The sequence below is a fragment of the Chanodichthys erythropterus genome, chromosome 17 (assembly GCF_024489055.1).
Source record: "Chanodichthys erythropterus isolate Z2021 chromosome 17, ASM2448905v1, whole genome shotgun sequence".
Lineage (NCBI taxonomy): Eukaryota > Metazoa > Chordata > Actinopteri > Cypriniformes > Xenocyprididae > Chanodichthys > Chanodichthys erythropterus.
Window position 1 is genome coordinate 32,470,769 of NC_090237.1, and position 27,472 is coordinate 32,498,240.

Below are 27,472 nucleotides of genomic sequence, written 5' to 3' on the forward strand. Positions count from 1 at the left end.
TCTCTTTTTTGGCTCATTTTATCTGTAAAAGAAACCCTGCCTAATTATTCTGCACACCTGAATATAGGGCATTTTTCATTTCCAGCCTTCATGAACAATTATATATCACTTATAAATGGTTAAAAACAATATTAATAGTAGTTATTAAGATTGATGTGGATTGGAATTGGTAAAATGTGCTTGGAAAAAAAATATGATCAGAAAATCAACTTGCCTAATAATTCTGCACTCCCTGTACATTTACTATCTTGACAAGCTAGTATAAATATCAAGGACAAGACTCCATGTTACGTTCCACATATGTTTTGTATTTTTGTTTTTTCGTCCCTCTCTTTTGTTACCTTTTGTTGAGTTATTTAGGTTGACCTTTCTGACGTCATGATCTGCGTTCTGCCAATCTGCGGGTGGCTGATCATTTAAAGGGCTTTGGACCTCACTCACCTTTGTCGAGCCACCTTTTAGTCTGTGAGACTTGAGATGGCATTTGTGTGAGTTGTTTGATGCACTCGTGCACCTGATGGAGTTAGAGCGTGATACAAGTTTCACATGTTAATTGTATGTGCGCACTGTGAAGTCGTTTTCTGTTAACCACTTGATTCAGTCTTGATTGGTAAATAATAATCCCTTTATGTACAGCCCTACTCAGTGTTAATCTTAACCTCACTGACAATTGTTAATTCCGTATAGTGCGTGACGGCTCAAACTGGTAGCTAGTAATTTATGTTAGTTAGTGTGTGTTCGCCTCCATTGTATTTTGTTTATTTATGTAGTAGAGTTTAGTTAAGGCGTCGCATATGCCAAAGTTTTCGGTTTTGTTTCTACATTTTATTTTTGGTAGTTAGTTTAGGGGCGTGGGTGCTAGTTAATGGGTTTTGTTATGATTATGTCTTTTGTTACTTTGTCTGGTTTGTTCTCCCTCACACTGCAACAGCTGCATCTCATCTAAATGTTGCGTTCATTCCAGTTAACATCTTTAAGCACGTAACACTCAAATGATAATATATGACCACTGTTTAATGGGCTGCACAGTTAAAATAAAACAATAACTGTTTATTATTTCCCTTGATATTGCAATTGTGCCTTTTTAGCAGCATTAAAAAAGCAAATCTGTCCCCATTATAAACAACAAAGATTATCCCCTTGTTTCACAAACAAGGCTGTGTTTCAACTGAAAGAAACTTGCTCTGAGATATCTCAAAATATGTCAGTGCCATTGTTTTGTCTCAAGATGCACATCAGTAATATTTTTTTAAGACACTTTATAAAAGTTACTTAAATGCCCTAATTGAACTAAGGCCGAATCCTGGCTTAGGCTAAGCCCTGCTCAATATGTCCCACTCTGTCTTTCTGCAATTTCAGTTGAAATTCTCTCAAAATATTGAATAATGCTGCGCATTTCAAGGCACTTCAGTGGGCCTTTAACCCCCTCGAGCTGACGTGATCCGTCGTCTCCTTCTGAATGAAGTCCAATCTGATATTTCTCAGATATTGAACTGTAACTTAGTGAATACTAATCACACAAAAATTAGATTTATGTCTAAAGAAACATTGAAATGTCAGGTTTTAAATCGTTTAAGTCAAATCGAAAACAAATATTCTCTGTTTATGTAATCTGAATGAAAAGAGAGACATGTCAGACGTCCATGAGTCAGCTCATTATGCACTAATTCGGCCACGCCCACAGAGCGAGCGCTATTTAGACGCAAATTCTGAGGCAATACATGTATACATCATCGCAATCGTATATTTATCTTCAAAAGTGTCTATCCGCGTGTTGTAGCCATGGTTAGCGATTTCTGGAAGCCTCTGTTAGTTCATAGAATGTCACATGGTATGCCTGTTCTTCATTACGTGTCATTTGTGGACTAAATGTGCACAGATCACCCTCCGGCTGCAAGTATGAATTGAAAACACAGTATCCAGCGCTCATAGTGATGACAATAAATATTGAATAAATATTACTCTGTATAGAAAACTGACATAAACATGAGAATCCATCAATATTTCTCCAAATGTGCATGCTTTTAAGCTAAAAGCCCTGATGGATGTTGTTTTGTCAAAGGTAACGAGTCATACTTCACTCAACTTCATAGTCATACCTCCTGACGCATAGGCTATTCAAAAATTATGGTCAATAGAGTAAAACATAGGTCAAAATGTGAAGCTTGAGTCTTAGATCTTTTTCATGATGTATAGTTTGTCAATTGCACATTAACATTTAGGCTATGTAATATAACAAATTTAATAGCCTATATAAAATGTCATAGAGGTAACATGAATGTTCAGACGATTTGCATCACAGAAATACATTATATTTTAAAGTATATTAAAATAGAAAACCATTATTTGGTTAGAGACTTGAGACTTCTTTTAAAAAAACATTACTATAGAAAAATGCGTCCAATCTTTTGACTGGTACTGTAATTTAACATAGGCCTATACAAAATATTCTTCACATGATGTGCAATAATACGTGCATGCATGAGATCACAAAAATCATGTTTTCTGTCAAGAGTGGACATTATATTAACGTATTCCTGCTTTCAGCATGATCACAGAGGGTTTTTTCACATAGCCTACCTGACTGAAAGGGCTCATTATGCAGGTCATTATGCAGGTCAGTATGCAGGTCATTATGCAGGTCATTATGCAGGTCATTATGTGGGTAATTATGTGGGTCTTTGTCTTCTCAGGTGTGAATCACAGCATTATTCATGAAGATTCACGCCTCCACGAATACGTGTTTCTTGATAAAAAGGGTCTTACAAAATTTAAATCAATATATTGTTTTATATGAACAAGTAGGCAGGATATTTTTTACATAATTTTGAAGCAAAACCTCTAGTCCACAACCTCCAATAACCAGAATTCTTGTGAATACATATTTTGTATTTATTTTGTGGCCTTATTTCAGTGACTTAAGTTTTTTGTTTTTTCAATAACCACGCATAAACGTTATTCCTTCAAAAATACAAACATGTACATACATGTTCCTCACATATTATGGTAGTCTAGTTCATGCTGTATACAGTGTAATGACACCTTTTCCATTAATATGTTTATGAACAACTGAAAAAAGCAAAAATGTCAGGGCATGTCAAAACCTGTGAAAGAGCCTTTACATTTGCCAAAAATATATTTAAAAAAAATTGTTATTAAACAAGCAAGCACAGCCCAGTGAGAAAAAGTAATGCAAAAGTAACATAACACATTATTCCATAAAAAGTAACTAATGCAATTAGTTACTTTTTTAGAGAGTAATGCAATATTGTAATACATTACTTTTAAAAGTAACTTACTGATTATTATTATTAGAATATTAGGCTACTTTTATGTTGTTATTATTAGACTATGAATATTAATTATGTTGCATGCTTAGAAGCTCCAGGAGGTCATGAGGCCACCTCAGCCTAATCAAATTAAAATTCATGAGTTTTAAGCATAGTACAATTTGTAATTTCACCATCCTGCAACCAAAATTATTTGGTACAACAAAATACCAAATCATTGCCATTGTTCCATATTGAAAATATTTGTCCAACCTGCAGTGGCGATGACCACGTGTGGCCCTGTGCCGTAGCTTAAAGAGACAATTTTCTTCCCACACAAAATGTCGATCCGCCTGGGCTCAATGGTGCTCTGCGTGTCCCCGAGCCCCAGACAGCCACTGCAGTTTGTCCCCAGTGCAAACACCTGCAGGGAGACACACAAACACATGAGTTTAAGTATTAATGGTTCTCACATCAGGTTTATATTTAGTTTACTTATATTTCATTATGGACCATGGGCCAAGGTCAGATATACTAAACAGGGTAAATTAACATGAAACTGCAATCTCTTAAAGGGATAGTTCAACCAAAAATGAAAATTTGATGTTTATCTGCTTACCCCCAGGATTAAAATCCAAGATGTAGGTGACTTTGTTTCTTCAGTAGAACACAAATGATGATTTTTATCTCCAACCAACCATTATAGTCTGTCAGTCGTATAATGCATGTCAATGGGAATTCCATCTATAAGTCAAAAAAACATGCACAGACAAATCCAAATTAAACCCTGTGGCTCATGACGACACATTGATGTCCTAAGACACAGAACGATCGGTTTGTGGGAGAAACCGAACAGTATTTATATCATTTTTTTACCTCTAATACACCACTATGTCCAACTGCCTTGAGAATCCGGTTGGTGAGGTCTGAAAACGCACTCTGATGACGGAAGTGATCTCTCGCGTGTATGTCAATGAGTGCGAGACATCACTTCCAGCATCAGAGTGCATTCAGACCTAACCAAACAGATGCTCAAGGCAGTTGGACATAGTTTCGTGTCTTAGGACATCAATGTGTCGTCACGAGCTGCAGGGTTTAATTTGGATTTGTCTGTGCATGTTTTTTTGACTCTTATAGATGAAATTCCCATTGACATCCATTATACGACTGACAGACCGCAACGGTTGCAGTTAAAAATCATAATTTGTGTAATGGCGGGGCTGTTGAATATTATTATAATATGCAAAACAGTTACCCAGTCATAGTGGTGGGCATTTACTTCAAAGTCTTGAAAGCAGCACATCTATCAAAACTAAGTGTTTCAAAAAGAGGATCAAAAACAGGATAGACAATAGCCTATTACTTCTAAATTAGGATGTTTTTGATGTAAAATTCTTACTAACATTAAGAGTGGACCTCAAAGAACATTATAACAATTTTTTGAACATGCAGTTCATGACCTCTTTAAAATACTCTACTCCCTTAAATCTTGTTTCTGAAAGAGAAACTCCAAAAAAGGCAGCCACAAAAATAACCGCATCCGTGCCTTTTCATCGCAAGTTTTTCACTTTGTGTCTTCCAGACTTTAGTTGTTTTAACACCAAAAGAGGCAGCAAAAATGGCTGCCACTGCTCCTGGTGTGTGTGTGTGTGTGTGTGTGTGTGTTCAATACTCACTAATGGGTGCATACACTTGAATGTGTGAAATGCAGAGCACATATTTCGAGTATGGGACACCATACTTGGCCAGATGTCATGTCCATATTGTGTTGAAAACACATGAGAGAAAATTTCTCAAGAGTCTCTTTAATGATTTCTCAAGAGTCGCTTTGTTAACCTTTCTTTAAGTAAATGGTGCCTTAAGTGCTCTCCTTTTTTTGTTTTTACTCAAATTCTTGATAAATAAAATAATTAATAAAAACAAAAAAAGGAAAACAGAACTAAAAAAGGAAGTGTCCAGGCTCAGGACATTCACCAGAGCTCCTCTCAGGAAGCAAACAAGGCTTGTGTTAGTATTACAGGACTAAATATAGCCTTATTCTATCTGCTTATCATCAGCCCAAGATCACTCTGGCTTTGTCTCTGCCTCTTTTCTATCAGCATATGTGTGCATGCCAGGGCTCAACAAAACATTTTTGTCTGCTGTAGATTAGATTTTTAATCACCATGACACATATTCATGAGCCAACTTTTTTATGTGTCAGAGTATTGCACCAATACTAAAATTCTGTTTATAATTGTTTTTATGTTATGGCATATACAATTCTGTACTATACTGTCTAAAAATGTAAATAAAACACTAGAAATAAAATTAGTAAAATTAAGTGAATTTAGGCATTATAATATTATAAGAAAGATGGATAAACGTTTTTAGAACTACTAAAGATTATATTTACAGTCCCAGCGTTTTTACAGAGATGAAAGTTGAGCGAAAGATGATATAATATTGGCTGATATATGTCCAATATGGATATATACATATTTATACACTAATGTTAAAAATGTAATGTTTTTGAAAGAAATCTCTTATGCTCACCATGGCTGCATATATTTTACCAAAAAGACAGTAAGAATAGTATTATTGTGAATATTATTACAATTTAAAAGTTTTCTATTTGAATATATGTTAAAATGTCATTTATTCCTGTGATCAAAGCTGAATTTTCAGCATCACTACTCCAGTCTTCAGTGTCACATGACAATGTGCTGATTTGCAGTTCAAGAAACATTTCTGATTATAATCAATGATAAAAACAGTTGTGCTGCTTCATTTTTGTTTGTGATACAATTTTTTTCAGGATTCTCTGATGAATAGAACTTAAAAAGAACAGCATTTATTTGAAATTATGAAATTTTTGTAACATTATAAATGTCTTTTCACTCACTTTTGATCAATTTAATGCATCCTTTTTCTTTTTAACCCAAACTTTTGAATGGTAGTGTAGATACCAATTAGTACATTAAAAAATCAGTATGCCTATATAAATCCTTAATTCTGTCAGGACCACTATCGTCAAATATGATAGATAATGCATAGAGTTTGTATTGGCGGTATGGTTCTGTTCTGGGCAAGAACTCCCTGCGCATCCATGCAGCCTAGCATGGATAATAGCAGGGAGAGCAGCAATAAACCCCCTAGGGTAAACAGAACAGGACCAACATGCAGATATCATTAAATGTCATGATTTAACGTACACATATTTTGAGAATTAGTCTGATTCAGGGGAAATAATAAGGCCAATCCTGACTGAAGAGAGGAGGAGCTGGGGATGGAGTAGGGTAATTTGCTCCTTTGAAATGCAATAGCTGCTGATAATACTGAGGAGCTTATATATAGATGCCGTAATAGGCGTTGTATTCCTATAGGTAGACATAAGTCACCTGGGAGTCAGCTGATGCAAGCTTGACTGACGTGACCTGCCAGAACTGACGCTAACGCTAGATAATTTATATTTTAATTAATATTACACTTTTTTTTTTAAAAAAATTAGCAATATAATAGTTATAAATGTACTCTTATTATGTAAAACAATTCACAATACTTCTGATTGATTTGTCAATTTGAAGCTCTTCTTACTGCAGCATCCTTATTGTTGAATCCTGATGTGTGTGTGTGAGCGACGGAGCACGAGCTCCACCCAACCTAATGAACAGCGAGGATCTCTGCTCATTTATGCTTAATCTGTCCATTAAAGGCTTTCAGCATTTCTGCACCTCATCATTGACGGTAACGTAGATGGCCTCATTGGCAGCGCTGCCGAACACACAGGCTTGACGGACGAGCCGCAGCTCCTCAGGGGGCAGGAGGGCGAACACTGGCCACTTTCCCACGTCCAGCATACTATTCTGTGATATAACACATACACTCATGTTAAGAAAGCATCAGCTGCATCTCAAAACATAGTTAGCTGCCTAACTAGACAATATTTTTGGAAAACACTGGTTTTGAGACACAGCCTAACATGTTGGATATCTATAATACATGGAATCACTATTTTAAGCACATAGATCTTGGTGTTATTTAAGACAGGGTTTTTCAAACCAGAGGGCCACAGTGTTGGGGGGGAGGGTCAGTGGAAAAGTTCTGCTTTTTTCTGAGGCAAACAGGTAACTTACTTTTTTAAGTTAAACCAACAATTATTTACTACAGTGTATGTACATTAGAGTTGTATGTTATCATAAGTTGTTAAATTAATGTTTATAGCATTATTTTAGTGACGTGTGTTATCATGATGGTGTTTAGTATTTGTGTTTATGACACAGTGCACCTTCCATATATTACTTATTATACTTAAATATATTGTTATTTTTACACTGCTTTAGAAAAAAGCAGGGTAAAAAAAAAGTAAAAAATAATATATCTAATTTTATATAATATATAACTAACAAAATAAATGTGATTAAATTAAAATAAAATAAAAATTAATAAAATAAATTGATTAAAATAAATAATTAAAATAACATCTGATTTAAATAGATTATAAATGAAAACATTTGATTAAAATACATTTTATTTATAATAAATGAATAAAATACAACTTACATCTAATAGTTTAGTACTACAGTGAATAAAAAATGCACATAATATTAATTTTTCACGGTATTAATTGGGTTGTGACCACCTAAAAGATTGAAAAGTGCTGCTTTACAGATACAGTGGAAAGTACAATGTAATTTTCATTGAAAGATAGATGTACCATCAATAAGTGTTTACTACAGTGTTTATGAATATGCAGAAAGGTAGTTCAATGGTGTGCTAGGAAAAAAGTAGCATGGTCCCACAAAAGCACTTTATTGTAAGGGAAATACCAGGACATATGTATATGAACTAAATATTTGCAGTTTAAATGAAATAATAAAGCAACATTGACTAATATATGGAACATTTTACTGAAGTAACAGTTAGCTCTGAGGCAGGTTAGATGACCTGGCGTAGATAAAAAAAGTGCACTGCTAAAAATAAAAAAGAATGTACCCATACAACAACTTCTACAATGCTTGTTATCAAACATCTAACGTTAGTCAGGGTTAGGATGTATAAATAAATGTTTATGTAAATAAACGCGCGTGTTGTTACTCGGCTGTTAGCTAACAAGCTAACATTTATATTCATTATTCCTCTTTTTACAAAGATGAAAACAGTTCAAAATCTAGCATACACCTCACGCTAAAATGTTATAATATACGGTCTGCAGCTGAATAGCAGTTGTTATAACATATCTAGAGGTGTTTGAATGGGTTAAGCTGCTAGCGGATGTTAGCCGGCTGGATAGACAGATTGGCGTCATGAAGAAGTGTCAATCCAACTCACCGCGAGGTTTTAAAATTAAAACTCTCTAAATATTTACCTTGTATTAATATAAACTCCAAAGTCTTCATTCCGGGTGTCAAAGGGGTAACTTAACGTACGTAGATTAGGAAAAACGGTCAGTTTTGAATGGCTAGGAGAGATGAAAACAGAGCTGTGGATGTCTGCAGTCTTCTTCTCTGTTGGCAGTGTGTGTCATATGGGTGGATTGTAATCTGGATTCGAGCCAAACTTCCCTTATAAACAAATTACCATGGCAACTACAGTAAAATGGCATGGACAGGAGTGTAAAAAGTTGTCAGAAAAAATACTTAAGTGAAAGTGTAGATAATGAGTTAAAATTTGACTCATTTAAAGGTCCAATTTAGCCAAAAAACAAACAAGTGAAAGTAATAATAATAATAATAGCCTAATAATAATAAAAAGTACCACTCTAACATTCAACACTTTTTAATGATGTTATGTATTATGATAATGACAGAATCTTAATTTCGGGGTGAACTATCCCTTTAAGTATTGTAATCAAGTAAGTATTTTATATAACATTGTGGTTAAATGTGAAATATTAATGATATACACAGTGTAAACTATACATTAAGACTCATTGATTATTTGATAAAACCATTGTGGCATAAATACTACTCTCTCTCTCTCTCTCTCTCTCTCTCTCTCTCTCTCTCTCTATATATATATATATATATATATATATATATATATATATATATATATATTTGGCAACAAAAAGGCTATAAAATGACATATTCCAATTGTGACAATGATCTGTCACATGACCGGTCTCAATGATCTGTGAATTGTATCTTTTCTCTCGGGAAAAATTATTTAAAGGGTTAGTTCACCCAAAAATGAAATTTCTGTCATTAAGTACTCACTCACATTCAACAATTTCTTCTCTACCCTGTCAGGCTCGAATGCAGTTGACGCAGTGAACGCAGTTCAGCGTTTCTATGTTTACGTCTGAATGCCGACTCTCTATTGGCCGGCTTTGTTGAATGTTGTTATTTTTGTTTTGTTTTTGCACACAAAAAGTATTTTTGTTGCTTTATAACATTAAGGTTGAACCACTGTAGTCACATGGACTAATTTAACAATGTCTTTACTACTTTTTTGAACCTTGAATGATAACCTTGGTAATTATGTTGCTTACTATGGGGGTTAAAAAAAAATTTTTTTTAAACTTTAATTTCATAAAACATTTCTTAACTTTTGTTCCGAAGATGAACGAAGGTCTTAAGGGTTTGAAACGACATGAGGGTGAGTAATTAATTACATAAATTTCATTTTTGGGTGAATTACCCCTTTATTTACTTTATTCTAACCAGGACTTTATAAGGTTTGTGTTGAAGGGGGTGGAAATTACAGTTCTCTTAAAACAGTGTATCTATTCTGGTATTTATGTTATAGGCAATGTCTGTATTTGGCTGAGGGTCCGTCTGACCCATGTCAGGAATGCAGTAACAGCATTTACTCATTTATCTTGGCTTATAAAAAGAATAAAAATGGACTTGTTTTGTAATGAATTAATTTGCTCACACAGCCAAATTAAGCCAGAGTTATATTTTGTAAAAGGAAAAGTGTCCATTTGAACTTCTAATTCATTTTATTCTGCTGTTCTCATGAGCTGTATGAGACATGTAAAGATATGAAGGTCAATAACGCACTACACGTATATAACGCACAATAATCCAGCACATATGCATACTTAGTATGTGTTATTCTTTTTAAGATTTATATAGTATAATTTATCACTATATGTTAAACTATGACATCAAATCATGTGCAGAGGTTTGCGTCAGTGCCATGTGTGGATATAGTTTTAAAGTTCCAGTAAAGTCCTGACAGAACTCAGCCTAAAAAGGAAATGTTTTATCTAATTGTGATTGCAGTGTTTGTTTAATATTATTTTTAGAGGCATGTGACCATGCCAAGGAAATAGACTCCATGAGAATTCAACAGTGTTGAATTGTCCCCTTCCGGAATTTACGACTAAAAAATTTAAATGAGCTCATTTGCGTAATGAATCGAATACCATGTTCAGATGGTAAAAAGCTAATTGTAGTGTTAACCTCTGTACTGTTAACTCTTAAGAGGCTGGTGGTTTGAGGGCCTGGCATAAACAAATTTTGAAGGAGTGGTGACACTCTGGAAAACAAACAAACATTTTTTGTAGTTATTCAACAAAACCTGTTGAAAATGTTTTTATTTTCTGGCTCCCTCCCGTGGTGCAAGGGAAGAAGTGCGGGAGCCTCAACCCGCCCCCGTCCTATGAAACTCTTCCATGAGTGTGGGGTCAAGGATTTCATCCACATCGACCCAGGATCGCTCCTCCGGGCCATACACCTCCCAGTCGACCAGATACTGGAGTTTTCTGCCCCGGCACCTGGAACCGAGTAGTTCTCGAACTTGATAAGCCTCCTCGCCCTCGATCAGGATGGCTGGGTGGCTGTGGGCTTCGACTCCGTCCGACTCTCCCCTCAGACCACCAGAGGGTTTCAGAAGCGAGACATGAAAAGTGGGAGAAACATGATAGTTAGAAGGCAAGTCAAGCCAAAATGACACTGGAGTAATTTGTTTTATGATTTTGAAAGGCCCTACATAGCTTTTTTGCAGTTTTTGCATGGAAGTCTGAGGCGAAGATCCCTTGTGGATAGCCAGACCCACTGACCCACGGTGTATTCAGGACTGGACGTTGATGACGATTGGCTTGTTCCTCCTGCCTCCATACGGCGCCTTGCAAATGGGTATGTGCCTGGTTCCAGGTATCCTCACTCCGCTGTAGCCACTCTGTTACGGATGGGAGGTTGGACAGTTCGCCAGACCAAGGGAAAAGTGGAGGTTGGTAGCCACTTGTACACACTTGAAGGGAGTTAATCCAGTAACAGGTTTCTGTATGGAATTTTGTGCATATTCGGCCCACATCAGGGGCTTGGTTTTGCTGGCAATAGGTCCTCAGAAATCTCATGAGTTCTTAATTGATGCTTTTGGTTGGTGACCAGATGTGAGGCTGACATTGACATTGAGATGCTTGAAGAAAGCTGCCCATACTTGAGAAGTGAATTGTGGTCCTCGGTCTGAAACAATGTCTTCAGGTAAGCCATAAAAGCAGAAGACATACTCACAAAGAGTTTCTGCGGTTTTGAATGCTGTGGGCAATTTGGGTAGTGGAATGAGTCAACAGGACTTTGAGAATCGGTCAATGACTGTGAGGATGACTGTGTTACCACGGGACTCAGGGAGATCAGTAATAAAATCGATGGCTATGTGAGACCATGGACGTTGTGGAATGGATAGTGGTTGAAGAAGACCAGCTGGGAGTTGTCGGGATGGTTTGGAGGTATGGCAAGCTGTACAGTTATTGACAAATTGGGTGGTATCTGCAAGCATTGTGGACCACCAGAAGTGGTTTCATAGTAGGTAGAATGTGGCAGTAATACCTGGATGACCAAAACTGGGAAAGGCGTGGACTTGATGCAGGAGCTTGGTGCGAAGAGGAGCAGGAACAAATATGCGATCTTGGGGACATTCTGGGGGTGGTGAGTTCTGTTCATTGAGGTGTGCGATCTCTGTCATGATATCCCATTGGACTGGAGCGATTAGCAGTTTCTCTGAGAGGATGTGATCCTCCATGTCAGGCATTTCAATCTCCTCTACTTGCCGGGACAATGCATCAGCCTTGGTATTTTTGTACCCTGGTCGATATGTGACAGTAAACTGGAATGTAGTAAAGAACATGGCCCATCTTGCCTGTCTGGGATTTAGTCGTTTGGCTGAACACAAGTATTCCAGGAATAGAATTGTGAGAATTGTGAACGGATGTTGCGCTCCCTCCAATCAGTGTCGCCACTCCTCTAATGCTGCCTTCATAGCCAGCAGCTCATGATTGCCCATATCGTAATTTCTTTTGGCTGCTGATAACTTCCATGAGAAGAACGCACAGGGAAACATTTTGGCAGGATTCCTGTGGCGTTGTAAGAGGATGGCCCCGATGCCAGTGTTGGATGCATGGACTTCCACGATGAAGGGGAGTTCTGGGTCTGGATAGCGGAGAATGGGAGCAGAGGTGAACCGTTCCTTGAGGTCCTGAAAGGCCTGTAGAGCTTCGTGGGACTAGGTGAAATGTGAGGATGTGCGTTTGGTCATGGCAGTTAACGGAGCAGCAGTGTCACAGAAGTTCCTAATGAACCGCCTGTAGAAGTTGGCGAACCCCAGGAAGCGCTGTAGTTCCTTCAGTGTGCGTGGTTGAGGCCAATCCAGCACCGCCTTTACTTTGCCCTCGTCCATAGCCACTACCTCGTGACTGATTATGTAGCCCAAGAATGAAGTGGATGTACGATGGAACTCACATTTTTCGGCTTTGGCGTAGAGTTGGTGGTGGATCAAGCATTGTAGTACAGCTCTAACATGTTGAATATGTTCAAAGGTGTTGGAATATATGAGAATGTCGTCTATGTATACAATGACCCAACGGTTGAGCATGTCCCGGAAGACATCGGTGACGAATGACTGGAACACAGAAGGACAGTTGGCCAATTAGAAGAGTTTCATAGTGACCAGTGGCTGTGGAGAAGGCTGTCTTCCATTCATCACCCTCTCTGATGCGAATAAAGTTGTAGGCACTCCGAAGTCCAGTTTGGTGAAATATTTGTCCCTTCTTAACTGCTCGAGGGCTGCGGGTACCAAAGGCAAGTTGATTACAGAATGTTGTAATACCAAATCATGAAAATAATTTTTTATAGTGTGATAATCAAAAACTAAGAAGATTGAAGAATCTATCTATCTATCTGTCTGTATACTGGATATGCTTATATGCATATAACGCTTCTGATATTTCAAACTTCTGCAATCAGGACTGACTGGGTGTGTCTGTAGTCTGTGAAATCGTGTCATTTCTCTGGAGCAGCAGTTGTGTAGACTCATGCCTTTTTGTGGCTTCATCTCTTCAGTCAATGCATAGGATTTAGCTTATATTTGTGGTAATTGGAATTTTTGGATTTAGTTATTTTGACAACTTCTTCACAGGTACGTGCATTAGATGTTTCAATGGACTATTGAAGCATATACTGTAATTTTACCATATGTATTATTATAATTTGTTATAATGATATTGCTGTTAAAAAATATCTATTTGTAGATGGTGCTAAAGAATTTATCTCTTCCTTTAGGCAGACATGGCAAACCAGACCAATTATCTAAAAATGTGTTCCTTATGGGTCTTTGCTTAATAATATACAGTATATTTTCAAATGCTGTGTTTGGTGTTTTTTAAGGTCGCATTTAAGTGATCAAGACTTTGAATTAAACAGGCTTTTATCAATAACATCAACAGCTGTTACTGAAAAACAAAATCCTAACATCCCTTTGTTGGCATAAGTTTGCATATCTTCCTCATTTTTCTTTGCATGCCAGTATATTTATCCAGTTTGTGTCATGGTTGAGTTCTTTTGGTTCCTGCACTGAATTATGCTATTCTTACTCAAACTCGGTGCTTTTACCTTGATCACTAAGTACATTTTACTGCAGATATCAGATGTGCATTTTTCTTATCTATTTAACCTTGGATAATCAATACCAGATTCAACTAATGAATAGAGGATGGTTTTGACTGTTTAGTGTTTCAGATACAAATAAGAAAAAAATATTCCAATTATTTTTTATTTAGATATGTCCAACAGTGAACACAAATGGTGAGCATTTCTGCTACATTGTAAATTATGTTCTGCGTTCAGCAGTAATCTGTGGTGGAAATAGAATAAAAAATGGCCAACCCCTTTGTTTTTCTTATGGTAAATCTCATAACCATCATTTTATGTATCCTAAATATTTACATTTAAGCAATATTTTCCTTTTTGTCATAATTTACAATAATACATTTTACAAGCAAATACTAACATTTCATGTTTAATTCAATATTTTACTTTCAGATTCTTTGTAAAACGAACTAGCAATTTCTGAGGGAAAAATGTTTCTTCATTTTATAGCTTCATTGGAAACTATGCACAATATAAAATATATATTTGTAAAATATAAGTGACATTTACCTTGATTTTTCATTATTTTCTTCACACATTATAACTCTTCACTGTCTTCATGATAAACAAGTACACAAAGGTTTTTGGTAAAACCTTTATTAAGAGCTAAATTTTTTGTGATGGAAATAATGTTAAACAGAAATGAAAAATTAATCTAAATCATCTTCACATAGTAAATAATGAAATGGTGTAGGCCTGTGTTTATTTCAACCATTGTTTAGATCATTTAAATATGAAACTCATATGGTATCATAGATTTTCATGCCCCTCTGCTTTCAAAGTTACAGTTCTCACAGTTGCTTTGGCTCAACTGTCTCTATCCCTATATGTCTTAAAGGGTTAGTTCACCCTAAAATGAAAATTCTGTCATTAATTACTCACCTTCATGTCGTTCCAAAGCCGTAAGACTTACTTTCTTCTTCAGAACACAAATTAAGATATTTTTCATGAAATCTGATGGCTCAGTGAGGCCTGCATTGTCAGCAAGATAATTAACACTTTCAATCGCCCATAAAGCTACTAAAGACATATTTAAAACAGGTCATGTGACTACAGGGGTTCAACCTTAATGTGACGAAAACACTTTTTGTGCACCAAAAAAAACAAAATAATGACTTTATTCAGCAATATCTAGTGATGGGTGATTTCAAAACACTGCTTCATGAAGCTTCAGAGCTTTACAAATCTTTTATTTCGAATTAGTGGTTTGAAGCGTTACATTGGCTGAGGTTACAGTGAGGGGTAGGTTTAGGGATCAGTGTTTGGTGTAGGCAATCGTCACTGTGATTAACATGACCAATGAAATCTTTAGAATCGGCTCCAGGGAGGGATTTCCGCTGAAATGGTTTGGGGGAAAAAACTAAAAAAATAAATCACACACCAAAAACTGGGCAATTTGCTTAAACAATTAAGAAATTCAAATCTGGTGTAAACACGAAATTAAGGGCCAGTATTATCTCAACAGAGCAAATTATCGTGAGACCACAAACCCATAAAAGTGCCGATGGGAAATGACAAAAAGTTCTGCAGGTGATTTACTTACAATGTGCAAACTAAAGTGGTGTTAAGTGCAGGCAAATATGGTGTCCCATACTCGGAATTTGTGCTCTGTATTTCACCCATCCATGTGCACACACACAGCAGTGAGAATTGAACACACACACCCAAAGCAGTGGAAAGCTATTTTTGCTGCGGAAACCCGGGGAGCGATTGAGGGTTTGGTGCTTTGCTCAAGGGCACCTCAGGTGTGGGTAATGAGAGTGGAAAAGAGTGTTGTTCATTTACTCCCATCACCTACATTTCCTGCTGGAGTCTCGAACATGTGACCTTCGAGTTACAAGTCCGACTCCAAGGACCAAGGGCCATTAGGCCACAACTGCCTGAAAAAATGTAATTAATGAAAATGAAATTAAAGAACACAGACACAGATGTCATGAGCACTTCAGAATTACAATTTCCTGATAATTTACTCACCCCCATGTCATTCAAGATGTTTATGTCTTTCTTTCTTCAGTCAAAAAGAAATTATGGTTTTTGAGGAAAACATTCCAGGATTTTTCTCCATATAGTGGACTTTAACGGCGTACAACAGGCTCTACTTTTTAACCACAAATGCTCATCTTGCACTACATCATGCATGACCTTTCTAACATGATTATGTAATGCGTGGTGCATCGCAGAGCCAGTGCAAGGCGAGCACTTGTGGTTAAAATGTATATCTTTTTTTTTTTTTAGAAAATGACCGATTGTTTTGCTTGATAAGACCCTTATTCCTCGTCTGGGATCATGTAGAGCCTTCAACCCGTTGGTAGCCGTTGAAGTCCGCTATATGGAAAAAAATCCTGGAATGATTTCCTCAAAAACCTTATGTCTTACCCTGCATCCCAATGTGCATACTATCCATCCTAAATAGTATGTGAGATTAGTGTGTCCCAAAGCATAGTATGTTGAAAAGAGTATGCCAAAAGTCCCCGGATGGTCTACTATTTCCGGTAGATTTTCGAAGTGTGGATCCGTGCACACTATAAAGGCTAATATTGCCCACAACCCATTGCGCATTGGACAAGGATTCAGTTCAGAACTACAAACGCGAGTAAAAAGTGTTAAAAAACTACAAAACATGGCGGATACTCGCGATCGACGCTGAGAGATTTGAGTGACTAATAATCAGTTTAACCTGATAGAAAATATATATTTAATGTTACCCGTGTTATTTTTCATCTGCAAATACCAATGTGGACTTTTATAAAGATCCGAATAGCCATTAACTTTTAAATGCATCATTATGCATAAATATGAGGACAGTTCTCCACATGAAAGACCCGCGACTGCAGATCAACGTGCTGCATTTCTCTCCGATACGGTAGGAAATTAACTAAATGAAATGTGGAGGACGTAAGATGATTGACAGGCCAGTTTACGGTGACAGGATGCGACAGAGAGAATTGACGCGATTGTATGACGTGTTAGTATGTCCCAAAGCTTGTCTACTCTTTTGCTACACACTCAAAAGTAAGTACTTTTTGTTCACAGAAAGAGTACATACTTTTAGGGCGTAGTATAAGTAGGCGAATTGGAACGCAGCAACAGACACGTCAGGTTCCAACCTCCACCAATCACAACGCACACCATCTCCCGAGTACTGATCACCGCCACCTGCACCTCATTACCTCACTCATCATCACCAGTATAAAGCACACACAGCACTACTTGTCCGGTCTCGTTCGCATATACCCAGTGTGATGCTTACCTCAAGGACTACTCTTCATATACTTACCTGTCTCCAGCGTGTCTCCTTCCCATTGTGTTCCTCGTCTGCTGTGTGTGTGTTTACACCAACTCCATTGTTCTCCAGCGTTCTCCAGTCTTCAGCATTACTCCAACTACAAAAGAAAGGACAGTAATTGTCTCATTCATATCTACTCCACGAATTCCAAGTATCTGTTAACTCACCTGTTTCATCCATTTGCTCTGCTGTGGTTCAATAAACTCTTCATTACCTATTACGTCTGTGTCCGTCTCCAGTGTACTGTAACACCTTAATTTCTTTTCAACTGAAGAAAGAAATGACAAAAATGACAATTAAAATTAAAGAACACAGATGTCAGGTGCTTAAGACAAGCTTTTTTGGATGTGTAAACTGCCCCTGGGGTGAAAATCAAGTTTTTCTCTCTTTTTGTGTTACTGGATCTTAGTGCTGCATTTGATAGTATTGATCACAATATTCTTTTAAATAGACTCAAATTATGTTGGCATTAGTAGAACTGCATTGGCATGGTTTAGATCATACTTATCTGACAGTTATCAGTTTTGTAGTAGTAAACGAAGAGATGTCATATTGATCACAAGTTCAATATGGAGTACCGCAAGGCTCAGTATTAGGACCGTTACTTTTCACTCTGTACATGCTACCCTTGGGAGATATCATTAGGAAGCATGGCGTTAGTTTTCACTGTTACGCCGATGATACTCAGCTCTATATTTCTTCGCACCCTGACAAGTCTTACCAATTCACAAAATTAACGCATTATTAGTTAAATTAATGCATAGCTGATATATAAAATTGGATGACCAGTAATTTACTACTACTAAATTCCGAAAAACATAGATTCTAATTATTGGACCAAAAACTTCTTCACATAATAACCTAGGATACTGTCTAACACTTGATGGATGTTCTGTTAAATCTTTGTCATTAGTTAGGAACCTGGGTGTGCTCTTTGATACCAATCTTTCATTTAAAGGCCATGTTACTAGAATCTGTAAAACCGCATTCTTACATCTTAAAAATATATTTAAATTACGACATATGCTCTCAATGACAAAAGCAGAACAGAACGTTCATGACCTCAAGGCTAGATTACTGCAACGCTCTAATGGGTGGTTGTTCTGCTAGCTTGATAAATAAACTACAGCTCGTACAAAATGCAGCAGCTAGAGTTCTTACTAGAACTAGGAAGTATGACCATATTTGCCCAGTTCTGTCAACAATGCATTGGCTTCCTGTTAATGCATTATAATCCTTCACGTCTATTGCGATCTCAGAATTCAGGCCAGCTGATAATACCTAGAATATCAAAATCAACCGCAGGCGGTAGATCCTTCTCCTATTTGGCACCTAAACTCTGGAACAATCTTCCTAGCATTGTTAGGGAAGTAGACACACTCTGTCAATTTAAATCTAGACTAAAAACACATCTCTTTAACCTGGCATACACATAAACCATTATCAATTTATATTTTCAAATCCATTAAAGGATTATTAGACTGCATAAATTAGGTCAGCCGGAACTGGGAACACTTCCTATAACACCAGATGTACTCGTTACATCGGAAGAAGAATGGCATCTCATTTAGTCAACTAGATCATCCACTGTGAAGGCCTCATCGACACGACAGCCAGTGGCACAGCTCCTCAAAAAACCGTCCATACCGGCACGATGAATACGATCCTCAACTAGATTGAACTGGAATAAATACTTTGAATGTTGCGATCCTTACGGACATATGATAGCTACCTGAATCGTAACAAAGCATTGTTCACCAGAGGAGAACTACCCCCCCGACTAAGCGTGTTTTTTTTTTTTTTTTATTTGCCACCTGATGTCACCTGTTGGAGTGTGGGTTCCTTGCCACTGTCGCCTTTGGCTTGCTTAGTTGGGGACACTTGACATTTGATATTCAACAGTGCTTTGCATCTGCCCGCATTGACACTATTCTTTAAGAGCTGCTGTGCAGCCAAAATTATATACCAGTTATCACTGTAAAGCTGCTTTAACATAATCGGCGTTGTAAAAAGTGCTATATAAATAAAGGTGACTTGACTTGGTGTTGCATTAAGAAAATCTATGTGGAATTTCATCAGTCAACACCATTGCTGAGTATTTTTTCCTTAAAATGGCAGTGAACACACAAACATGTAACCAATCCCATCAACGTGCGTGGCTTTTCTCCACTGACTTTCTATGATGGGGTGTCCAGTCCTACTGGAGGGCCAACGTCCTGCACACTTTAGCTCCAACCTGTTCCAATACACTTGCTTAAAATTTTCTAGTGCAGAGGTCTTCAACATAGCTGTGCTGGCTGGGGCTGTCCTGCAAAATTTATTTCCAACCTGCTTCAGCACACCTGCCTGTGATTTTCAAGCAATCCAGAAGAGCTTAATTAGCTGGTTCAGGTTTGAAATAATTTACTATACTCTCATTCACTGTTCCCTAAATTAATGCACTAATATAGTTAACTTGAGGAAGTACGGAGCCCCGCATATGACATGCAAGAAAAAAATTAAATCATGCACACGATTTACAAATTCATTCCCTCGATATACTAAATCGTTCCCTCGATTTATAAATCATGTGCATGATTTATAAATCGAGGAAACAAAATGGTAAATTGTGCACACATTTTAGTAAATTGAGGGAATGAATTAGTAAATCGTGTGCACGATTTAGCCAGAGATTGTATATAATGGGGAGATAAGAGGGTCTGTATCTCTTACCTTTGGAGAAAGTGTAACGGCTAACTTAATCACGTGAGGCACCTCTCAGCCTATCATGTAATGGCAATGATGTCAGTCGCAACATTCCCTAACTAAAATCTACATATAGTTCCCAACGAAAGTATTGTTTAGTGTAAAACATGCTGAAGATTGGCAAACAGGCTGTCCTTTAATTAAATGATTAGCTATTTCCCCACAAAAGCTGTTTAATCAGCATAGTGAAGCCTCTCATCCATTGACTTCCATTCAAAAAACAGCCTCTGGTCTCATTCCCTGTGTACCGTGGGGGGCGGAGCGTTAGCTTTAGCCGTTACGCTTTTTTGGCTAAAGGTTGCAGGCTTGCCTTCCAGTGGCTTTGATTTTGATAGAAGTAAATGAAAATGCGTGAGCAAATTCGGACACTGAGTGTATCGGAAGAGTTTGTATAGTTTGTGCTTGCTGTTTAATAATCACTTGAAACTGGCAGCAGTAATGAAAATATTTATTTTGATCCCTGTTGTGGAAACTAGCATGTACACTCAAAAAAATGATTCTAGCTGCTTGTTCAGTTTATTTAAATAAAATAAGCTGAACCAACACAAATCTTTAGTTTTTTACTTAATTGGCATTTGCACTCAATTGTATTATGTTAAATGAAATTAAATTTGCAAAATGTTAGGTCAACCTAAACCATTTGCGTTGGGACTACATGAATCATTTATGTTGCATTGATTGAACCTGGGCAGTGGATTTCTAGTTCCCAGCATGCTTTGCGTAGGGAAAGATTGGGACAGTAAATGTTGAACTTAAGTGCTGTTTAATGTGTTTTTTAGTAAAGGGAAATACCTTTTAAAGTTTGATGTTCAGTTATATTTGACATTTAAAAGAGTTTATGTTATGTCGATTTTTTGAGGTTACCATTATGCTGAAGTGTAGACCTTCTGGTTAGGCTCTAGGTGGCTATGTAAAACAAATTTATATTGTTCTCAATGAGCATTAACTGTGTTCAAGCCAGTGATGAGAAGTTCTTTATCTGATCATTACTTGCATGCTATAAATGTTACTTAGCATATGAAAAAGTGTTATTTTAGTTTTTATAGAAATATAAATAAATTAGTTTGAGGGCCAGCACAAAATTTACACAGTCTACATATGGTCATCAGCTTTTCTCCTCTCAATGGTCATGAAACATGTATGTCTGTGTACATCAGCTACTCAAAACCTAAGCACAAGCGCACATCTTCACCATGATGGTAACAAAAAACAAAAAAAAAAGCACTGGTTGGATCAACAAGAATGAATTATGTTCAGGAAACATACACAGAATACGTCAAATGAAACTGGTGTGATCTCATTCAATTAGGATGAATTTTACTCATCAGTACAATTAACCTAGCTTAAGTTCAAATAAATCAGTTCAACTGTGTGGAAATAGGTGTCATAATTGAATTAAGTTAGACCAACAAGTTATTTTTTTGAGTGTATAAACCTTAATTAAACACTTGAATAATCAATTAAAAAAGTTATGATATTACGCTGTAGCCACATTGGACCAGGAAGGATGGATGGATGGATGGATGGATGGATGGATGATTCAGCTGTGGGCTCCATCTTCTGGCAAGATATGGGAATTATCGTTATGTGTCAGACGTTGTAGAGAGCGAAACATAAAATGCATTCCCATTCTGACACATCGACTTGTAGACGGCCCTGGGTACCAATGGAGCTACGATCAACTTAGGCTTACGATGCTTTTGGGAAACGCAGCCCTGTATAATTCACTCTTCCTCTTCTACTTCTGAAATAGTTTCAGGTTCAAACATATATGGCTGGATTAAACCAAAATTTCCACGTTTAGCATTTACAACAGTTGGGTTGTCCGAGCTGGTGTGATTGAGTGGAGGCGGAGACCAATTTACATATTCATGGTTCCACTACCAAATAAAGTTCCATTCAATCTATCTCATGAAAGAGTCATTTTCACAGAAAAAAAAAAAGTTTAAATATGTCATTTTGATGATCAAAGGTGAATGTTAAAGAGATTCTGGTTAACCCAAAACTGAAAATTGTCATAATTTACTCACCCTCATGTTGTTTCAAACCTGTATGAGTTTCTGTTTTGCTGAACAAAGAAGATGTTGATATCCTCCGATGTTGTCATCTGTTTGAATAGTGACATTCTGTAAAATATCTTCTTTTGTTTGAGGGTGAGTAAGTGATAATTTTTTTTTTCCTTATTTTTGGGCGAACTATCCCTTGAACTTGAACGTTTTGAGACAAATAATTCTCATTTGAAAATTGAGCCAAAGCGATTGAGGAAAAACTGTATATGATAAAGGCACTGTAAAAAGATTGCGAAACATAGTGACTGAAATTGAACATACAACCATTAGGCTGTCTAATTTGAAAATGATTCAAATTCCATATAAATCATAAAAGTGATCTGTTTGATTTACTGTATGTCTTGTTCACAGAATTCCTGACTCAACCATGGGGCATCGGAATGAATGGAATAACACGAATAACTGCACCATCAGTGAATTCAAGAACACCGTCTACCCAATTGTCTATCTGTTCATCTTTTCCCTTGGGTTTGTTGGCAACCTCATGTCCCTGTTCTTCTTCATTTCCTCTGCATTGAGAAGAAAGGCATCTTTTTCTCCAGTCAACATCCTCATGCTCAATCTCCTTATATCTGATCTGATGATGGTGTGCTCTTTGCCCTTCCGAGCCGCTTACTATCTCATGGATTCCAACTGGGTCTTCGGAGACATCACCTGTCGGATCATGTCCTACGTCTTCTATATCAACATGTATGGCAGTGTCTACTTCCTCGCGGTTCTGAGCATGGTCCGCTTTGTGGCCATCGTGAAGCCGTTTGCATACGTGCGCTGGCAAAATTCTCAGAGAGCCTGGGCGATAAGCATCGTCATCTGGCTGATTGTATCCCTGATGTCCATCCCACTTCTGGAATCTGGAACTTGGGAAGAGTCTGGACAGATCAAATGCCTGGAACTGAACCCGTCCCATTTGAAAACCATTACCGTGTTGAATCATGTTGTCTTCTTTTTAGGCTTCATTATGCCCTTCGCGGTCATCTCGGTCTGTTACATTTTTGCGGCCTTCTATTTGCTTAAACACAAGAAGACCAGGCAGAATCAAAGATCTCAGTTGAATCACAAGAAGTCCTGTTCTCTCCTGATCATAGTTCTGCTGATTTTCCTTGCATGCTTTATGCCGTATCACGTCGTCCGGACTCTGTTTTTGGAGGCGGAGATGAACATAAAAAAAAAAGGTTTCATAGAGTCCTGCCATTATATTCAAAGCCTGAGAAAGGCTGCGGTCATCACACACTGTCTGGCTTCCGGAAACAGTTGCCTGGATCCGCTGCTTTTCTTTTTCGTAGGGGAAAACTTTATTAGCTTTTTGCGACAGAAGACAGAGTTAGGATAATTGAACAGAATGTGAAAGTGTCATAGAAGATAAACAGTGATACAGAGTGACGATTCAGATGGATATAGAGTGCTTGGAACCTGTCGGGACTTGAGAGGTAAATTCCTGGAAAAAAACGATATCTGTGTTGGATCTGTGGTCCGTCCCATGCTGGGAGAACTTGATTAACCTCCATGTTTCCATGAACTGAACTAATGTGAATATTGCATAAAACATTACAATAGCTAATAAAGCAGTGTTTGTGTTCAAAAGAATAAAATAGGTAATTTACCAAATCCTTCTGAGGACAGACTTTAGCTCTGGAATTTCAGAATGACTAAAACAACATATTAGATGCACAGTTGCCAACTCTCGCGAGACAAATAAGCAACCGCAGCTTCAAAAACAAGCCCAAAACAAGCCCAATGTTATTATATTAATTATTATAATCATATTATTTATTATCAGTTATTATCAATAAATGAGCCTGCAACATATTAAACTGAAACCACTCAGAGTTTGTAAAGCAAAAACACGTTATTTTACAAAAATCATCAAATTACAACAAAGCAAGAGGGTATGCACTATATCATCCGATCAGCTGTGAACAGAATAGGTTTGGAGATGGAAAAGAAAGAGTGACGTGAAGGCCAAATATGGTAACCCATAGTCGGAATTTGTCACCTGCATTTAACCCATCCAAGTTAGTGTTATGTTAGCTATGCTGAAAATGTATCGTTTAATAAGTTATTTGATTTAAATGATGTATATCATGACGCTAACTAATTAGCATCGTATGCTTAGTGTGTACCAGAGTGGGAGAAGCTGTCGCCCTGTTGCTCCACTGATTATTTCCCCTAATTACAGGTATGTTAATCAATCAGTTCTGTTTCAAAAAGAAAAGAGATGTAGTTGACTGATAATGAATGTATATCGTACAGAGAGTGTGTTATGGGAGAAAGAATCGGATTTAATTGTTTATGCTGTCTGTGACGCACGTGGTGTGGCCTGCACATACGGTGCTGAATATATCCCATGTTTTGATACATAATGTGTGAAACATGCGTTTATACATACAAATGGTATTATAATTGTTTACTTGTTTTATTATAGGATGTTATATCGTACACTGTAAAAAATGACCGTGATTTTAACAGGAAAAGACTGTAAAAATGCTGCGGTGAAAAACTGTCAATTGGTTTACAGAAAGTTTCCGTACTATATATGGTGAATAACTGTAATAGATCTAACGGTACATTTAATGTAATTTTACGGTAAAATACCATTAAATTCACAGTTTTTGGAAGTGAAAAATAACAATTAAAGCTGCAGTAGGGAGTTTTTAGAAAACGTTGACTTAGCCTGAAAATTTGAACAAGCACAACTCACAGGTCACTCCCCCTTGCTCTATGCTGCGCTACAGCCCTCCCTCCACAGCTCCTCCCCCATCACAACGGAGCCTGCCGTGAACGCGCAGGCTAGTAAGCAAGCAGGACCGATGACGGCGGATTTAAACAGTTATAGCACATTCACTGATATGGACAAAACATCAACAATATGTTATACATTGACTATGGCCTTTCCATACTTTGACTACAAACTTGGTCCTCAAAACATTACGTATTTTGCAATACATGTAATGTAACTATATGACGTATATGCACTATTTCTATAAGTAATAAATAGCTAGTAAGATAATATAACGGTAACTAATGTTACAGTACCAAATAACTGGCTTCTCCGGTTATCTCTGTATGTATATTTTAGCCAAGAATAAAACAAAATTTGTTATTAAACCACTCTGCCTCTTTTCGTTTTATTTAAAGAGCCTCAGGCAACGAGTGATTAATTATCTGCAATGTCTGCTTATATTTATAACAAAACGAAATATTAAACAACCCTGCCTCTTTTCGTTTACATTTCAAACATATTAAATGTAGGCTAATACTATTTGTCAGTTTTAATGTTCAATAATAGCCATTATAAAAAGGTATAAAAATATACAATAAGAAATAAAGCAAACAATTCAGTCAAGCGTACAAAATCAGCGCTTTAGTATGATACAAAAGTTAAATAGCCATATATAAATTTATGAAACGTCACGTTGCCCTCAGCCAAAACGGAGCCAGCGGCAAACGTCAGAAGGATTAGCCGAGGTAAGGCTGCTCTCGGCTGGGAACATGAGCGCTGAGAGTCCGGTGATCGCCTGGATCTCAAAATTTTCAGAAAGGCGCTATCTTTATCAATTAACTATTGATGTCCAAATGAAGCAACGAATCAGTATTGAACCACTTCATCAATTGTTTTGAAAATGGGTTCATTCATTCAAAGCTTCGTTTCAGTGACATCTAGTGGCGAAATTGTAGATAGCAATATAATGTCTGTATAAGTATAACTAGGGTTTGTGTGAATGATGTAAATAAACCAGCCACGAAATAAATAAGCCAGGTGCAGTAGGATAACCAAGGTATAATAAAGCAATTTAACTTATAAAAATAAAAATGTTCCCACATTGGAGAACAGGTTCTCTTCCTAGCTGGCTCCATGAAGATGATGAAACAATGCAGTGAAAATAACAACTATGCAAACAACAAACCCACATCTTGTGCATCATTTTGGGTGTCTATATAGTCCTATTACGCACCTAAAAAGCTGCTGAAGCGTGCGCGCAGCAAAGTCTCGCGTCATGAAGCCTCTCGCGATGCGAAGCAGTATCGACTGGTCTGAACCACTCACGTGATTCACTTAGAGAACTGAAGCAGTTACTGCTTCGGACGTCATCGGTCACGTGTGTTTTTCCGCACCAAAGCAAGCTCCGAAGCAGTAGTTCAAGAAAAATGCTGCTCCGAGTTCGAAGCTTGTGTCGGAGCATCGGTGTCAGACGGTCATCACTACAATTAACCACAAATTTGAGCTTTAAACCAGCACATTCTTGCCTGAAAAAATCTTAAAACTGCATATCATGACTTAATAGAGCCCGATCACACGAAAATGCGTATCAATAGTACGAGTTTGTAATCTCGTAGAATATACGCCAAAATGAGTTTTTCGCATGCATATGATACGCACTTCATGGGGTATTATACGTACGAAACTGGATTGTTTGTCCGCCATAAGCAAAGCTGCTGCACACCGGTAATCTTGAATTTGAAGGCCTGTACACGCTGTGCACTGTGGCTGTGCATGATAGGAGTGTGATGATGTCTATGGTGTGATCAGCGTGCACACGAGCTTGATTGACACTGCTAAGACACTCCTCCTGACTCTGATTGGTTGGTTCTTACCGGGAGCGGTGTATTTCTGCAAATGGCAATAGGACCACTGGGAGGAGCCAGAGGAGCTTGATTTTTTCACAGATTATCTGTCTCATATTCTACTGTCAGGACATAATGACAGGTTTAACAAATATGTAAAAAATAAAGTTTTACAAAAGTTACCTACTGCAGCTTTAATTGTAAAATTTACAGTGAAAAACCGTAAATTGACATTCCCACAATTCCCTGCGTGACACTTCACATTTGATATATTTTTGTTGAAATAACTGTTTCTTCTTAGTTTTTCTCTTTTTTTTTCTAATCAGGTATGTACATTAGGGTTTTATGTTACATCTAATGTTGTTAAATTAATGTTTATTGCATTTTTAAAATTTCATGCATGTTACCATGATGGTGTTTAGGGTGTGTGTGTGAATGACACTGTGTGCAACTTCTATATGTTAGTGTTGTCCTTCTCAGCTTGTGAAAAATCTGCTTGTGATGAACTTTGATTCATCATGTGACTCTTGTCACCACTGTGTTTGGTGACTGTCAGTGTATTATAAAGGTACAAAACAGATATTAGTACTTCATTAGGTTGGTAAATTAACATTATATCAGTTAATGAAATATGTTATTTTACCGTAAATTTAACAGATTTTTTTTTACGTTGCTACTGTATTTTTT

The 27,472-nt window shown here is 37.2% G+C and overlaps 2 protein-coding genes across 5 annotated transcripts in view; one reads left to right on the forward strand and one right to left on the reverse strand.

Moving 5' to 3' along the window:
- The window catches only part of rcbtb2 (regulator of chromosome condensation (RCC1) and BTB (POZ) domain containing protein 2), a 45,134-nt gene extending 36,373 nt beyond the window's left edge, over positions 1-8,761 (reverse strand). For all 4 annotated transcript variants that reach the window (XR_010892148.1, XR_010892149.1, XM_067365076.1 and 1 more), the window contains exons 1-3: positions 8,617-8,761; positions 6,983-7,114; positions 3,543-3,693 (exon numbers count right to left, since the gene is read on the reverse strand). Coding sequence is in view for 2 of the 4 variants with exons in the window: in XM_067365076.1 (XP_067221177.1) it covers positions 3,543-3,693; positions 6,983-7,108 (277 nt within the window). In the remaining 2 variants the exon portion in view is untranslated. The remainder of the gene's footprint in view (positions 1-3,542; positions 3,694-6,982; positions 7,115-8,616) is intronic.
- A 9,297-nt stretch (positions 8,762-18,058) lies between these two features.
- Positions 18,059-23,552, forward strand: LOC137004230 (cysteinyl leukotriene receptor 2-like). Its single transcript, XM_067364418.1, has 3 exons — positions 18,059-18,076; positions 21,424-21,448; positions 22,609-23,552. Exons 1-3 carry the CDS (start codon positions 18,059-18,061, stop codon positions 23,550-23,552), a joined length of 987 nt encoding a protein of 328 aa, XP_067220519.1.
- The last annotated feature ends 3,920 nt before the right edge of the window (positions 23,553-27,472 follow it).